Source organism: Anoplopoma fimbria, chromosome 9 (assembly GCF_027596085.1).
Source record: "Anoplopoma fimbria isolate UVic2021 breed Golden Eagle Sablefish chromosome 9, Afim_UVic_2022, whole genome shotgun sequence".
Taxonomy (NCBI): domain Eukaryota; kingdom Metazoa; phylum Chordata; class Actinopteri; order Perciformes; family Anoplopomatidae; genus Anoplopoma; species Anoplopoma fimbria.
In genome coordinates this window covers 26,171,097-26,188,951 of record NC_072457.1, presented here as the reverse complement: position 1 = coordinate 26,188,951, position 17,855 = coordinate 26,171,097, and the positions used below count along the sequence as shown (strand labels likewise).

At 38.9% G+C, this 17,855-nt stretch overlaps 1 protein-coding gene across 1 annotated transcript; it reads right to left on the bottom strand.

Annotated features, from left to right (window-relative positions):
- Window positions 1-2,964: 2,964 nt before the first annotated feature.
- On the bottom strand, window positions 2,965-17,855 carry LOC129095990 (adhesion G protein-coupled receptor E5). Its single transcript, XM_054604619.1, has 17 exons — window positions 17,540-17,855; window positions 12,482-12,556; window positions 11,871-12,011; window positions 11,659-11,790; window positions 9,764-9,907; window positions 9,427-9,470; window positions 9,050-9,160; window positions 8,796-8,946; window positions 8,499-8,618; window positions 8,209-8,411; window positions 7,920-8,090; window positions 7,037-7,231; window positions 5,755-5,972; window positions 5,488-5,646; window positions 4,899-5,067; window positions 4,541-4,639; window positions 2,965-3,904 (listed from the first exon to the last, which is right to left on the bottom strand). The coding sequence occupies exons 1-17, from the start codon at window positions 17,568-17,570 to the stop codon at window positions 3,863-3,865; spliced, it is 2,205 nt and encodes a 734-aa protein (XP_054460594.1). The 5' UTR covers window positions 17,571-17,855; the 3' UTR covers window positions 2,965-3,862.

The following is a 17,855-nucleotide window of genomic DNA, read 5'->3' as shown; positions in this document are numbered from 1 at the left end:
GGTACTATCTGTGGGCAATTGAAAACAGTGACTTCATGCACAAAAACATTCACAATACATTGAACTGTGGTTTGGTGAGATGAGGCTTACCTCATAGATCCAATCCTGCTCCACTAAGAAATAAAGAAAGGAGTCAACAGCAGCAAAGCGCTCCTAGACAAGTCCAAAGATGTATCAGTAACTTTTTTTAGTGGAGCCACTGCAGCTTAGACGAGCTGTCAGAAGTAGTCTACAGCACGTACTGGATCTGAAAGCAGCGCAATATTTAACTCATAGCCTCCTGCGTCACTGCAGCACCGCTCCATGCGCAGTGATTCATCCACCCCCAGGAGAACGACATGTAGAGTCAGACTTGTTAATTCATGGATGTCTGATTTCGTAAGAAAAAAAAAACTATATTGGTCATTTCAGTAGTAACTGTCAGAATGACACATGTCGTAAATGGCCGCGGGGAATACATTTAATGAAGGAAAAATGATAGCGAAACAACTGTGCGATCAGAATCAGCTTTATTGGATATGTATGCATACAGGGAATGTGTTTCTTCCGCTCACTAGTACACAGAAACAAAAACAAAAAACAAGGAAATCCAAGAAGAATAAAGGATCAACATTTGCAAAGGTATATATATATATATATATATATATATGTACAGTACCAGTCAAAAGTTTGGACACACCTTCTCATTTAACTACTTTGAAGAATGTAAAATATAAAACATATTCTGGTTTGTTGAGCATTTGTTTGTTTACCACATAATTCCATATGTGTTCCTTCATAGTTTGGATGTCTTCAATATTAATCTACAATGTAGAAAAAAATAAAAATAAAGAAAGAAAAACCATTGAATGAGAAGGTGTGTCCAAACTTTTGACTGGTACTGTATATGAACATAAAACACAAAAAACAACGACAATGAAATGAAGATAAAAGTGCAATGATGCAGAGTGCAAGGCTGCTTGAATAAATATGGGAAGGTTGTAACAGGATGTTTAATGTACATGAGGAGGATGGGATGTGTTTAAGTATATGATTTACAATTGAAAAATGTACGGTAATAGAAAGGTACCGGGTTATTGCACATGGAATTGTTCCTGACATAGTATGAATGATTAATGTATACAATGGAGGAATACAAGTCAAACAAAAGGCATCTAAACGTGAAGTATTATCAGCAAAGTGCATCAACTCTTAAAGCACGGTAGAATGGCGCCAGAAGTAATATTAGATCATAACAAACAAGCAGAATTTGAGAGCAGTTTGTTTGCAATTTGTTAGAAGTTCATCCTATTTTATCTAACTATAGGCTACATGTTTAGTCAGGTTATACAACATTTCCCCTTGAACTGTAGAAGTATAACGGAGCATAAAATATAAAAAGTACAAGTACCCTCAATCTGTTGAAGGAAGATTAAGCACATTATTACATTAGGGGGGTTGCTGCTACAACCTGACTTGGTCTGGTATGACCAATGTCAGCAAACTTTACAGAGATCCTGCTGTCTAATGGACATTACTGAGTCAGTTTGATATATTTATGAACTGTGCTTCATTTAAAAGTTGCTCAGTCTCATTTGTAGTAGTCTATACCTGAGTGAATTATTGCCTGTGCTGTCACCATCGCCGGCAGATATATTGTAGGGTTGTAATGTTTCACAATCATCATGTCAGCAAGTTTTATGAACCATTCTTGGTCATTAACCACTACTCCATGTACTGTCTTTGATGCAACAGTAAGAGGGTGAGTCATTGCTACTTTTAGAAGTCTCACTGCTAAGGAAAATGTTAGTCTTTTATTCTGAATGTTAACAGTGTGAGTCACTAATTTGTTTTGTTCACTCCATTGAAATTGAAATCTATCTATCTATCTATCTATCTATCTATCTATCTATCTATCTATCTATCTATCTATCTATCTATCTATCTATCTATCTATCTATCTATCTATCTATCTATCTATCTATCTATCAGTTTGGGACTAATGCTAATAAACCACTCTACACCTTTTTAAGATGAAATAGAAGCTTTAATAAAAATTGTGGTGGATATTCTTTAAAGAAAACAGTACCAAAATGACATACAACAAAACAAAGTACAAAAATAAGTTCATACACCTTAAAACCAGAACACCTTCAGAAGGCCTGGATCTAGAAAATAAGATTCTTACATTCACAAAATGCTGCATAATGCACGTAGCCTTTTCTCATAGAAATACAATGCATGAATAAAACATATCGCTGGTCACAAAGAGAGTGCAGCCACACATATAAGAACTCAAAAACAGTTTAACTGTTAAACCAACACATACTCTCTTAATCAGGCTCGTAGATGAGTAAGGGAGAAGTCATTTAAATACAAACAAAAGGTGCAGGAGAAAACCAATCACATACAAAGACTGATTTTGTATTCCAAAAGGCCTCTCTATTTATAGAAAATATAAAAATATATAACTGATAGCTTTTTTACTAAACTGTTCAGGTTCTGTGAGTGAGGCTGGTTCTCAAATTGATTGTTGCACCATATGAGTGAAGATGTGCTGGATTATTATTTTTGTTACAATTGAAAAGTGCAATAACATAAACAAACCTAGGTCCATACAACTCCCATTAGACCTCATTAAAACGGCTGAAGTTCTCATTTCAGGGATAAGATAATTAACAGTCACTAACAATGTGTGGAGACATTGGCTAACAGCTGTAATAAGAAAACATGACAACAAAATGGAATTTTATTCCATAAACACAGCTTGATTGCAGGAAGCTGCAGGCTTATCAGCTGGGTGGGTCTGTTTTGTGAATTTCCCAAGCAGCTATTTCGGGGCTTGATTTGTTTTCGTATCAAAAAGAAAAATATATATCTTAACAAACACCAGTGACTAAAGGAAGAGCTGCAAATCTGCAAATCAATTGCAAGAAAAGATTATCTAAAAACAGCCACAAGTGATGAAAATCACTTATTTTGTTAAAAAAAAAACCAGACATACAGCCCTGCATTAGCATATGTTGGATTTGCAGGACCATGAAGGGAACTTCATAGGCACTTCATGGGACATATTCATCATCAGTCAGTTGCTTCTTTGACATTTAAATACAGTAAATGGATTTTTTTTTTTTTTTAAAGCACACCCAACCTTATATTTTTGCATAAAGCATTCACACAAAATACAGCACAAACCGTTTGCCCATGCTTTAAGCTTAACGAGCATCACTCATATTTTCTTGTAGCCTACATAATGTAGACTTTATAGACTGCATACTGCTCTTGAAATTAAATAGTCTACGTATGCATGTGTCACTTTTAATCCTTTGAAAGGCAATACAGCTTATATTATGTTTATGATATGTTTTTGATTAACCGATTAGATACTGAAATATCTTTCACTTGCATTTAAAGAGTTCCTGAATAAACACTTTTAGTAGTTGGCTACTTCTTGCCTGCTGTGACAATAATGACAGTAAATAAACAAATTCAGTCATCATCAATACAACTTGATCCACCATTTGCAGCAGTGAGGAAAATAAGTGAAACTAAGAGGTACATAGCAGGCTCCCTGACCCATAATGCAATTGATTGGCAGGCGATGTTACTCTTATTGGTGGAGTTTTTTGGTTGTATAGAATTTGGTCTTATAAACGCCTCAGATTTAACTTGTAACCTCTTGGGGGCTCTGATTAGCGGTACCATTAAACAGTTGGTATAGTGGTACAACAAAACTGTAATGGTATCAATTGACATCATGGTAATAAAATAATGACTGAATTTAATTTGAGTCTTCCAAACCTCTAAAATCACGGCTAACTTAGCCCGGATAGGTTAAAGGCTTTAAAGTCTGTCTTTGGGGTACAATAACTGACAGAGCGTTTCATCTTTGGGATTCTCCGGTGTGCTGCCCACTCTTGGAAACCTGAATGAACACAAACAAAGTTCAGAAACAATGTTAGACAACGTACTGTAATGTGTTTGCCGAAATGGAAGAAGTATTATTTTATTAAAGTAAAAGTAGCAATATCACAATGTTAAAATACTGCATAACCAGTAATTGTCTGGCATTCAAAAGTATACTTACGTAAACATTCATAAGTATTACCAACAAAATGTACTTAAAGTATACATTGCAAATGTATGCATAATTCAACATAAAAGCCATTGCTATATATATTATTATATTTGAGCGTTAATGCTTAATTTCTAACAATGCATTATGTTTTATTAGATGATCATGTGTTTTGTATGTAAATATGAATCTGCAAAGTAACCTTCTACCATAAATATAGCAAATATAAGCAAATAAGAATTAGAAGTACAAAATCTCCACCTGAGATGTTGTGGAGTTGAAGTGTAAGGTAGTATAAAAATGAAATACTTAAAGGGGTGGGTATTAATTAATTAATTTCAAAATCTCCACCTGAGATGTTGTGGAGTTGAAGTGTAAGGTAGTATAAAAATGAAATACTTAAAGAGTGGTACCGCAAAATTGTACAAAAGTACAGAAGTTTAGTACATGTCTTTGAGATAGTGAGTGAGGTCCCCTTAAACTTACTTTTGACTGACTGCTGGAGGGATTGGTGGTGCTGAGGTCGGAGTACCTCTTCTGTTCTGTGCAGATACAGGAGAGGAAATGGGCGTACTCATCTCTCACCTGCAGAGGGCAGCAGAACATCAGAACCAAAATCCACTGCTCAAAACCCTTACAATTGATGTCTCTTTCTGTTGTAGTTTCATCTAGTGTGTTAATATCTTGCCTGCATGCATAGAGACACACACACACACACACACACACACACACACACACACACACACACACACACACACACACACACACACACACACACACACACACACACACACACACACACACACACACACACACACACACACACACAGCTGCTGGGTCCTACCTGTTTAGACAGTAGGCAGTGCATGATGAAGATCAGCGCCCCCTGCAGGCTGTTGAGGATAGTGAAGATGTATGCTTCCACTGTGGAGTGCTCGTCAAACAGGAAGGCCCCAAACACCCACATCAGACCCAGTATGCACATCTGGGCAATGGCTGTCACCGTGAAGGCTCTGCAGAGGGAAGAAGGAGGATGGGGGAGGGTGGGTTCAGAGAAAAGGCAACAGTTAGAGAATGAAAGGGAAAGATTAACATGAGCCCAGACACCTGGAAGACTCAGTTATAACTGTGACGTCTGGAAAATCCCTAAACAGTGGAACGGAAGAGATGAATGTATAAGAATATGTGAAAGGAAAATCCTAACAGAGGAACAATACTTCAACTCTGGATGGTTCCTTGGTAGTATTTGGTGATGTATCCTTCTTGTTTCCATTAATAACTAGCAATATAATTGCAAGCAGCATGTCATTAGAGACCAGAGTTTTGCGCAGTGGTTTGGGTTAGGTAACATGGCTTCACACATTTACACAACAGCAAGAGCAGACACACACAAAGAGAGACACTGTTACACGCAAACAAACAAACACACTGACTTAATTTTATGCAGATTGGAGAGGTCTGGGTTGAGGCTGGTGAACTTCTGGGACAGTTTCCAGACGGTGATGATGAAAAAGAAGACGTTGAAGATGATGACGAAGCACACGGGACCGAAGAAACTCCAGATGAGGCCGTCCTTCAGAGACAGCCAGCAGCTAGATGAGAAGAAGGAAACACATGTGCATGACAGAGTTTTATCTTAAGTCACGAGATAGATAAGATGTGTAATTGCTATCACACATTAAGTATTAAAACACACGTACTGTTCGTCAGTGCCGTATCCGTCTGGTCTAATGATGGCAGATATAATGACGATAAGGAGGGGTGTCCCATAGCCAGTGAGGAATAAGTAGAGGGGTCGAATGTTGGCGTTGAACACCAGGACCACCATGCGGTACAGCTGCACCCCTTCCAACAGCATCCAGGAAAACAGTCCCAAGAAGAAGTAATGGAGCATCGCTGCAACGAGCCTGCAGCCGCCCTGTGGTAATGTCATCACATGAAGAAAGAGATCAGAGAGGAAGCAGCGGTGGACTGAAATGTCTCACAGCACTAATCTGATCAAGATAGTACTTTGAATTAAAAGTGTCTAAGCTGATTTTGACGATCATTAACCACATTACAGATCAGATTAGTTAAATTGAGATCATAAAATCACACACTGTAAAGTAATAGAAGTAAAAGTCCTGCATTCAAATTGTTAGTAAAAATAGAATCAGTAAAAATAACTTAAGTGTTAAAAGTAAGGTACTCAAAACTTGTAATGTTAATAATATATAAAACCCTTTTGTTGCGTTAACATCAATTACACATTGACATTTTATCAAAAATGTTATATTGTATGGGGTCAGGGTGCTAAATTTGACTATTTCATATTCAGTTGGGTGGTTTAATCAATAGACATCTAGCACACTTTGATCATGTGGTTGTATGTTTAATCCTCAGAGTAATTACTGTTAATACTATTGCTGTCAAAAATATGTGTTTGAGTAAAAATAATTAAATATATTCTCTCCGAAATGTTGTGAAGTACAATATAAAGTTGCATAAAATGGAAAGCATAAGATCTCAAAACGGTTCTAAAATACAGCAACTACATATACCGCTGGTTAAGACACGTGTGAAAATGATGTGAAATTTAGAAGTGCTCTTTACTCAACGAAAATACAAACAAACTTCCTATTTGGCCATTTTGTGATTTTCCGCTCCCCTGTCAGCCTTCGCAAGAAAGTGGTGAAAAAGCTTCTGAGTACATTTTTTCTCCCTTTTCTGTGCCTCAAGATAACCACAGGGCTATTCAACTGTAACGGGGCAGGAAGACATGCTTGAGGTTGAATAATGCAGGAACGGTCTGACGTTCAAAGTGAATGTGAGGAGTGCCTCTTCACATTGAGTTTGTTACATGTAAACAGGAAAATGAGCGGCTGAAAACAGTTGAACCCAGTGTAAACGCTTTAATCAAATTACTTTCTTGGTAAATGAGTCAATCGTGATAATTAAAGCGGTATGTGTAACTGCGGTCACTATTTGCTTGCCCATACACACCACAGGTTTAGTTTGTGAAATGCCAGCCAGGAAGATGAGGTCAGCCATGAAGAGGCAGATGCAGAGGTGCAGGTGGATGGTGGTGCGGGTTCCTTGTATGGAGCGGCAGAACTTGAATGTCAGGATGCACAGTATGAGGCACGGCAGGGAGATGGCCAGCCCGATCCTGGTCACCAGCTGGAGCCTAAAGGTGTGCTAGTAGAGAAGATTCCAGATGTTATCACTTACAAAAGAGAGAAGCTGGTTTCATGTCCATTAGCATTAACTAAGCTTTTGGCCACTTGGAGGTGAAATAAACAAACTGTAAACACAACATTGATATATTATCCCTTGATAAAGTTGATTTGACAAACTTTGACAAGCTCCCTATTCACACATTGAACAGATACATTATCATTCGTTTGGAGTCTTGTTTCTGGCCACCTGACTAATGTAAGTCCAATATTTACTCTCTTCTTTGGTCTCTGCGAATTCCTGAGGTAAACATCTGGTTATTTAGCTGCTAAATGGTCCACCAGCTAATCTCCATTTGCTGCTGGTCAGGTTATGTTATTCATCAGAGCTTTCTTCACTAAAACAGCTGCCTGCTACGGCCAAACACTGCATGAAACTGTAAAGTTGTTGAATAAATGAATAGGTTACAATGAAATAAAAGTTTACACAAATAAATTGCTGAAAATATATAAATAAAACAATAATAAATTAAATCAGTAACATTTTTAAGTTGCTTAGTTTTTATTTCCTAATGTCCTTTTCAAGTATGCTTTTATTTCATAATGGATTTTTTTCCCCAGTCACACTTACATGTCATGCCCCTTTTTTACTTTATATTGTTACTTCTCATAATGCGACAAAGGGTTTTAATGGTGTGTGTGCTTCTTACCTTTTGGTCGTAGAGTGCCATGAGCACAGCAAAGCTGCTCAGATGTTTACATTTACACGAAGTGTACATGTCATCGGAGCGCAGTTGAGAACAACCATCTGTGGACCAGGCCCCACTCTCATTCCAGTACGTGCAGATGTAGCTCCGATTTTTTCCCGACTTATCATGGTCCTATGAACAAAATTATGCCATCTTTCACCATCATATTCCAGTACTCCCAACTGTTTTGACTACAATGATCAAAAGAAGCAGGACCACACTGAGAAGACTGTGTGACCGGTTGGACTACCTGTAGATGTCTGAGGGTGATGATGACGGGGCTGCTCAGGTTCTGAGTCGATGGGTTAGAGACCACAACAGACACAACTTTAGAGAAGATCTGATAGGAGGAAGGCTCCACCCCGTCCTTTTCATGTCCTGTGAGCTTGTCAAAGGACCGGTTAACAGATGTCTCCAGGTTCTTGTAGCTCAACAACGCAGCCAGAGCGAAACCTATAAAAGACAAGAAGAAATATGATAACATTCATTGATAAACCATAGGATTTTGGCCCCGTCGCTAAAAAGAGAGGAGAAGTTTACCAGGGTATGATTCTGTCCCAGCTGCTGTTGTCCAGTCAATTTCGAGTGAAGCATACTCGTTGGTCAGCTGGATTTGGCCAGTGGGTGGAGTCTTTCCCCTCTGCACTGCAATCTCTGCGTCTATTTGAGCAGATAACTCATTTCAAATCACCCTGTTCACATCAACTTTCCAACCATCATTTGGTAACTGGGAGTTCAACTCATGCATGCATCTATTCTCGTCTACATAAAGGCCTGTGAGCTTTTTACAGTATAATACAATATGCAAATCACATCCAAGTTCATGGCCACTGTTACCTGTCTCGGAAGTTGATGTCTTTGTGTGGCCGTCTTTGAGCTGTGGGCCGATGAGCATAATAGCTTTCTCCACCGTACCGAGCAATTCGCTCACATCTTCACTGTCCAGTTGACCGGGCGACAAGATGTTATCGGTCGCCGAGAAAAGATTCTGTCCAAGTTGCAGGACACGAGAGAGGGAGAATTGAGAACGCTGTATGGGTTTATATGTGTAAGAATGTGTGTCATTGTGTTTCTGTATCGGCTGCTCTGACCTGCAGTAGCTTCTTTCCATCAGGCTTCCCTTCACCAGCGCTGCCTGGGTCAGACAGAGCCATACAGCTGTTTTTCATCATGAGCAAAATGTCTGCCAGGCCTCCGAGCGACTGAGAGCCGGGACAGGAAGAGAGAGTAATAAGACTATTCAGTTTGCCCCACTAAAGCATGTGTATACTAAACTCAGACAGGGCTACAGGGAGGTCTAATAAATTAAGGAAATTGGTTGAAATGTTCTTAAGGAAACCCACAGTGTTGGATAAGAACTGACCCTGCACTCTGAGCTGCATGGACTCGTGGGAAAATAAACCCTCTGTAGGAACTTAATACATTGTTGCAGTGTGCTAATAATTTTGTATCTAAACATGCAGCTTACCGGTACAGGCCCACTGTTTCCATTGAAGCTGTCACAGTCGAGATCTAGATGGAACGAAGAGAAGCATCAGGTTATCACTCCAGTCTGCTTTGAAAGCGGAGGAGTGTTACAAAATCTACGCAGCAAAATGGCAGGCCTTAACAGAAACTCAACCCCATTATCCTATGAGACATACACCACAGTATATCTGGAATCTGATGTGTCAGGAATCGGATGTGTCAACACAGAAAGTACCCAGAGCAACCACCATGAAGTCTATGTTGGGAGTTTATCCAAGGAGAAGCTTCATATGAGGAAATGGAAGTTGGTGATGGAGAGGAATTGTGTATTCACTCACCTGAGCATTTTGTCCTTTCGTTGCCATAGTTGGTGGATCCTTTTTCGCAAATGCACCCGTAACTCCCATTACTGTTTTTACAACTCCCTTTTACTCCACAGAGGGCTTCATTCTTACTTTCAGCTTCTTTGCATTCATCGATGTCTGTGTAAGAAGAGGGAACAGGGACATATTCACTGACATGCCTCAAGGGCAATGATTTCAGAGAGAGCGGTCTGAAACAAATCTGTCATGTGAGTCGTTCATTGTTAGCAAACGGAGCTTAGACAGTTCTGAACTTTGCCAGGACCAGTGTGAAGTGTTGTTAAGAGCTGTAATTTGGATGAGTTGCAGCCTCTCAATAGAATTTTTATTAAGACCAGTGAAAAGCCAATGCTGTAGTTTAGTCTGGTTGAGATGCATCTTGCTGGGTCGGTAATGGCCGTACTTTTGCAATGTGTCTAATATGGCAGAATGCCACTTTGGGCTCTTTATTAAAATGGGGCACAACACTAGTCAGAGTCTAAGATAACACCCAGACTTGTTACTTGTGGTTTGATTAGGTGAGTTAGATGACTTGCTTTCTCCAGTAAAGCATCCCTATTGGATTTGGGGCCAACTAGTCTAGTAATATAGTATACGAATTTAAGAAATGTATTAAGTTCAAGGCTTTCAAGTAGGTGCATTAAATCCATAGCTTTTAGAGTCATCTCTGTTATTAATATGAATATTAAAATCTCCATTTAAAATGATTCTATCATATTTGGTGATTATAAGAGCAGCCAGCTGGCTGAATTCTGGAAGAAATAAGGATATCTGTTTTGGGGGCCAATAAATTGCTAAAATGAGAACAAGGGCAAAATATTCAAAAGATAAGTAATTGTCCAGGTCAACCTGTGCAATTAATATTTTGTGAGTAAATTGTGGCGACGCCCCCCCCCTTCTCCTGTCTCACCATTTGATGGGAGTTGTAGTGTAGTGGACAGGCCTCAATAAGAGTGCCATTGCTTTTTTCATTTAGCCATTTCTCAGTTAAATTAAAGTTATAGTCTAAAATAGCTGGTGGCTGGGAGGGAATCAGTATGACATTTGAAAGGGTTGCTGTGCAGGTAGACGATATGCTGTTAAGTCTTTCCCTAATCACAACATTTATGGGCAAGATTGCAGGACTGTGTGTTTTTGATATTGGTAGTTCAGTAGGGTATAGTACTAAATTGGGTTATAGGAAATAGGAAACATTTGGGCAGCAGGGTGAGCTAATGGTATGAACTGGAGGTGAAGAGGTCACTGAGGATGAGGGAGAGCAGTTAGTGGCTGGTACGTACATAGTCCAAAAATGTTATAGTGCTATTGTCAAGGTTGGACTGTAGTGACTAAATAAAAGATGTTTGTGGAAGCTTGGTGGATACCATATCTGCTAAAAAAGGAAATAGAAGTTGGTGATTTTGTGTCACACAAGCCATTGATTGAAGTCAGCCGATCCAGCACTGAGCTTGGTTTTGGTTTCAGAGTGTAATAGCTACACTAGCTACCCCAAAGTGAAAGGCCTGGTCGCTTACTTTCACACCTCCCCCTCCATCTAGCCTTTCAATACGTTCAGTGGTTGAGCTTGTCAGATTGCCTCTTTTAAAATGTTACCAAAATGGTCAGAGGTTGCGACCACCGATTCCCAATTTGGTGGAGATGATCTAACAAGAAGAACTGAAACACACACCAGAGTTTTCAGGACTGTGTGGGTGAGTACAGACCAAACTTGATGGACATCTCACTCACTCCCCTGTTCGTTTTTTCGCAAATGTTTGGGCGGTGCAACTTTGACCTTTTATGATTCTATTGAGCATTTTTTTTTACTGATCTCCCAAACTCCCAGCAACCAGTCACAAGTGTAGATATACATTGAAGTAGACACTATTCACCTGTGCAGTTTCCAGTGCCATTGGTGGCCTTGGTGTACCCAGAGTGGCATGTGCAGTTGTAGCCCCCAATCTGGTTGGAACAATTAGCAACGGGACCGCAGATGTTGTAAACGTCACTGCACTCGTTGATATCTGAGAGAAGAACAAGTGAAGATGGGTAAGACTGGTTGGAAAAGAGAGAACACTGATCACACACACTCACACACGGTCACCTTGGCAAATTCCTTCCAGCGTGAAGTTAACCTGCCCTTTAACATTTTTGTAGCCCTGCAGGCACTGGCAGGAGAAGCTGCCTTCTGTGTTGAAGCACTTTGTATTTTCGCCACATAGATCTTCTTCGCACTCATCCTCATCTGTATTTGGATACAAACACAAAGAAAAAAATGTATATTGATAAATCTCACAGGTCAATCCATAAATGAAACATTCTTTACAGTAGAGGGTGAACTTGTCATTTTGATTGTAAGCAGTCTTTATCATTAGCCCTTTTTCTTTTAGCTCCATGTTTGAATTCTTATATCAGCACGATTAGCTTGTTTGGGGCTAATCGCGGTGATCTAAGAATTTAAACATCTCCTACTATTGTTTTCATTGAATTCCACTCTGGATATGAGCAGTGCTTAAATGCCTAAAATGGAAAAACAAAGTGGAATATCACCAAAAAAGGCTTCTTTTCTAACTTCAGTAAGAGGTATTGCATAAGGAACACCACTTCTTTCTGGGAGTTCTTGTCTTACATAGAAGCCAAAAAATAAGCATTGGTGGACAGCGACAAGACAGTGGAGGGGGATGGTTGAAGTAAGAGGTCATGGCAGATAATTACCAATACATTGTCCGCCTTTTCGTTTCAAGCCATTCTCACACTGACAGAGACATTCCACCAGCATACACATTAGGCCTGTGGGAAAAGAGAGAGGCCATTTAGTTTCAATTCACAGCTAAGCAAAAACTTACAATAACAATGAAGATCCAACAAAGCAGAGCAACCATACCTGTGCATTGTTCCCTTTTTTTTTTTACTTTATTTAGCTAGTCAGGCCTTTTAGGGAAACCTCAAACATAACACTTCCCAGAGAGGGCATTTGAACAGCCAAACTAACCTTTGAGTTGGCTATAAAAGCCTTTTCCCTGGTGATGGAGTAACATTTGATAAAAAAAATTGTTACCCAGGTATGCAATACCTCTTATTACACGATTTCCAATGATGAAGCTTTTAATTTACATGTGAATAAGTACCAGCAGTGGCTAGAGCATTGTTCTAGGGATTAAGCTTTGTGTAGGTCAAAACACTTTGGTCCAGACTGAAATGTCTCTGCAGCATTTTAATGATTAAAATGTTGTCCAAACATTTCTGGTCCCTAGGGGATGAATCCTAATGATTTTGGTATTCCACTGAGTTTTCATAAAGCACCACCAGCAGGTGGATACGATTTTAATTATCCTGTGACTTTTTGAATGAAATGTCTCAACAGTATTGGGTGGATTTCTATGAATATGGTAAATTCTACACCTGCTAACCATCTGCACATCTACCATGTACGTATCGTCATTCTGATCATGTTAGCTTGTTGACTTTGGCGTTTAGCCCAAAACACTTGTAGCCCTGGTGTTAAAGTATGCTAAGGGATGAAGACAAGTTAGTTCCAAATACAGTTGGATGGAAATATTTAATTAAGGCAATTAAACTATAAGTAATTTAGTTTAATAAAGAAGGGGAAATGGTCAACTAAGAGATTCAAATAAGTTAGTCATTACCGAAGGGGGATGTCAGCAGTTGAATAAGTAGTTAAAATAAACAGTTTAAACTAAATAAAAAAACACAGATTGTGGCTTTAGTTTCAGCTACTACGTTTGATTGGTTAGAGTAGGTATCAGTCGGTAACACCTGTGGTAATTGGTTGTAGGTGAGGAAGAAGGCGGGAGAAAGAGAGACTCAGTGGAAGAGGGAAAGAAACAGCGGCCAGACAGGCTGAGCTAAGTCAAAAAAAGAGAGCCACGCCGAGTATATGAAGGAAAATGGTAGAAGAAGGTTAAGAAACCAACACACACTTATCTATATTTAATCTTGATCAGATAGCCTGACTGTTAGAGTTTTTACAAGCCTGAATTCCGTGAAAAACTGATATTGTGTGACAATTAGCTGCTAAGCTAGCGTTAGGTAAAGAGGCTAACGGTTAAGCAATAGGCTGCTAATGAAATGTATTGGCTAGTGACAGTTTCTTGTGTGACTGGTGGATAAGTGGACATGGAGCTGGATTCAAGGTCAGACAGACCCCTCCGTGACCGGGAAAGCTGTGTGTGCCGCCTGATGAAGACGTCTGTTGGGCCTTGGCTAAGAGGATGTCAGCTCAGCTGTGGTCTGGTTTCATCTTTACCGACCACAAGCTGCTCCTCCAGGACTGTGAGTTGCACTTTTTGTGTTTTTGCTCTGTCCCGGATGGGCCCACTGTGGTGTTTAGAGTTTAGTGAAGTATTTGAGCTCAGTTTACTCTTTTAAGTCAGGTTCCTCTGCCAACTTTTGATGCTCTGAATGGCATTTGCAATATTTCAAGATGAATCTGTGGTCAGACTAATCACTGCTGATCAGACATGAATCAATATGATGTTACTGCATTGCCTATTTCTCGCCTCAAATGCTTTCAGGGACGTATTTTAGTATGAGTCACTATTAAGCTGTAAAATGAGAAAGTCTGCTCCGGTTTTGACCTATTTTATTTTAACAAAATTTCTCATTTTACAGCTGAACAGTTATTGGTATAAGCATATGATTTCCAAGTAATTAATAGGTCTGCTAATTTTAGTAGAGGTAATGTAATTCATCATATTATTTGGATTTAATTCAACTGAGAGGGTAAATAAACATTGTACTTAAAAAAAAAAAGCAGTCAGTAAATTGTGGTACCCTTTCATTCCAGATTCTTGTCTGGGTTCAGTTATTTAAAATAGGGCATAGTCAACTTGCCGAGATCCAATGCATAGTCAACAGTTTCTTTGTTTGGTTGTAGGGCATTATAAGTTTTGTCCAAAACAAGCATTTGTGGTAGCTACTTTAGGAAACCAAACCCTAAAGCATACTGTGCTTTACTGTCTATTTGACTCTAAATGTGACCATAATTTACTAAATAAACATCATGGTGTATTGAAGAAGACTTGAAACTAGAGATTGAGACAATAAACTGATGTTTACAATGCTTACAGAGTATCAAGTGAGAAGTAGGGTCAATTTTCTCATAGATTTCTATTCAATCAGACTTCTTTTTGCACTCAGATGAGTAGTCTACTGCTGGCTATTAGAAAGGATGCGCTTACTCATTGGTGAGACCTGAGCCTGATGCCACCTTTTGAATTAGATATGTGCATGATATTAGCCATTATTTTCTTCCTTCTGCTAAAATCCATCCATGACCAAACCCCTTTGCTGGTCAGATTATTTACAAGGCACAACAGACACATGTCAGTCACATTTTTCTGACTCATGATCCACTGTTAGAATAGAATAGCCACATGGTGGAAGTAAAAAGAAAAAGCCCAAATCCCTCCTACTTTTCCCTCCCTGCTTTACAATGAGCCCTCTGTTGTTTCTGATGAAGCTGGAGCTCCCGCAGTAACACCACTTCAGGAAAAATCAGGCGGAGGTTGACAGTGACAGTGAGTGTGTGAAACAGTGTGATTCCATCTTTATTACGACATAGTCGTGGATAGAAACAAAGCCTGGAATCATACAAAGAGTGACTTCATGCTCAGCTCTCAGCTGATTTTCATTCACCAATAAGCATAGTGGTGAATGAGATAGTTGTGTGTAACATAAACTCTATTTCTTTATAAACTGTTTGTTGCATTTTTGTCCGTCTTCCTGTTGCATTACCGTTGGGCCAGATAGAAAGTGTTTCGTGGCATGCATATGAAAGCAACTGCAATTTCAAATAGTCTAAAGGCCTAATTTTACTGTTATTGAAAGTTAAGCTGACTCATAAAAGCGGTTAACAATTCGACACCTATTTCATAATAATTGGGACCAATTGCTTCTGCTCACCGTTGAAAAGACTTTGAAAACAAATAAAAGGAATTCTTGCCTTAATACCTCAGTGCTCAGTAAAAACACACAATTACATTAAAGTTTATTGATAACCAGTAAAACTATGGAAAGGCTCTCTTTTTTGTTCAACATCCTACTGGCAAACTCATTTAGACATTTATAATGAGCATTAGATCTTACTCTCATACGTATAGTCTAAAAAAATGATTGGACACAGTACTGTTTTAAGGTCATAAATCATGGAATAGCTACTTTCCTCAAAAGCATTTAAACTTTCACCCTTGAATGACATTGAACCCCTTGTGTTTTCAATCTGGGCATCCTATAAGTCATTGCCAATTTCAAACTCTTTAAATCCCAAATTTATTTATTTTTTACACCATTACTTTTAGACCCATTCACCTTAAAAAGTTGTTATCAAACATCCAGCAGACACGGAGCCACATTAGCATTCATATGAAGGAAACTTATATATTATATATATATTCATTCTATTCTTAGCTCTGTTTTTTTGTCTCCACCAACTTCTGACTGATATATTTGTGGCCTGCTGCCACAGGAAACAAGGTTGATGCGAGTGGTAAAAATCTAAACCAATCTAACTGTGTGCCAGAAAACAAAACACCAAGCGGTAGGAAGCTCCAATAGTGGTGCTGAGTGAAGAGGCGGTGTTGGGTTTCAGCTTCATAGTTTTGTTTTGATGAGTACCTTAGCTTGTGTTGCTAAAATGAACCAGCAATGTGACAAGGAAACATATTTGCCTTTGATAAGGAAACCAAATTGTGCTAAGTTCATTAAATTAAAATAGATAAATACATTGAATCTAAGTATTACTTTTTATATAGACATACACGTTTACACATGTATTTTGTTTTACGTAATCATTTTCATAGCAGATTTCATGCAACATTATACTTATACAGGGTATGTACTATTTCCTGTAGTATAGTGGTAGTTAAGTGCAACCTATTATGTTTTTGATATGATGTAATATGTCTGTCCAACATAGTTTGCATCTAATAACATATTCAACATATAGTATAATGTATCACTCACTTCCGGCGCCGCGCGAGTGGCTGCCTTTTACAGCAGCTCCTGCTCACCACTGAGCTTTTTCCTTTAAATTTGTGTTATTTGTTACTTTTTGTTACTTTTCTTTTACTTATTTAACTTTACTAACTGTAGTGCACTATGGCAGCAAGACACGTCAAGTTTGTCGTGGTCTATCTGCAGTTTTCTGCACTTTCTTGCAAATGTCCCCGCTGCTGGACTAATAAAGGATTATCTTATGATATCTGTACAAAGATGGAATAAAAAAAATGTTATTTTAAGTGGTTACTAAATAAGTTATATGGTTATAAACCAGGTATAAAAAAGAAATAAGCCCATCCGGTCTAGAGCTGTGATTACCCCTGAAAGAGTTATATTTTTCCTGTTGTGGGTCATTGTGTGCCATCAGACCTCTGCACGCTGCCACAACTCATGCAGACTCTGGGTTTATTTCTCTCTGACAGCCTGATGAGCTGCTCTAATGGACCTGGTCCGTCCCGAAGCGCCAGTCCTGTGATGACTAAAATAGTGATTTATTTATACATCTTTTTATAGCTGCCACATAATTATGGAAATGTTTCTCACACTGAAACAAAAAGTAGAAGTTCATCAACTGAATTACAACTGAATACCATTATTTCTTATTTATTCTTTCTCAACGATGCGCACCCACCCAATCACACGCACACGCACGCACACACACACACACACACACACACACACACACACACACACACACACACACACACACACACACACACACACACACACACTCTCATTGATTTTCAGACTTACCCAGAAAAAGTACCTTCTTCCACCACCCCATGTTAAAGGCAAACCAATATCCCCCCACAGAGCTGATGACTTTATCAGAACTATGAATTGGTTGTTCTCTTGGATCTGGTTGATGTCCTGGAATAAAAGATCTTGTCGCAACGTCCAGGAAAGATTTGAGTATTTTTCAGACACTAGTCAAAGGTCTGTTAAGTCCAGTATGAGAGTAAAAAAAAGAAAGATAAATCCTGTAGAGGATGTTTGTATGGCAGGGGAAATAACTGTGAACCTTCACCAGCTTTCTCGCTCTTTCAGATTCAGACTCTCTGTCTGAGCA

Bases quoted from the DNA above. Each gene is read 5' to 3' on its own strand.
- LOC129095990 (XM_054604619.1), bottom strand. From the start codon at position 17,570: ATGGGGTGGTGGAAGAAGGTACTTTTTCTGG. The intron at 8,619-8,795 runs GTAACAGTGGCC...CTGCTCAAATAG, and splicing joins GACATCAACTTCCGAGACAG to ACGCAGAGATTGCAGTGCAG. The intron at 8,091-8,208 runs GTAGTCCAACCG...TTTTGTTCATAG, and splicing joins TCACCCTCAGACATCTACAG to GACCATGATAAGTCGGGAAA.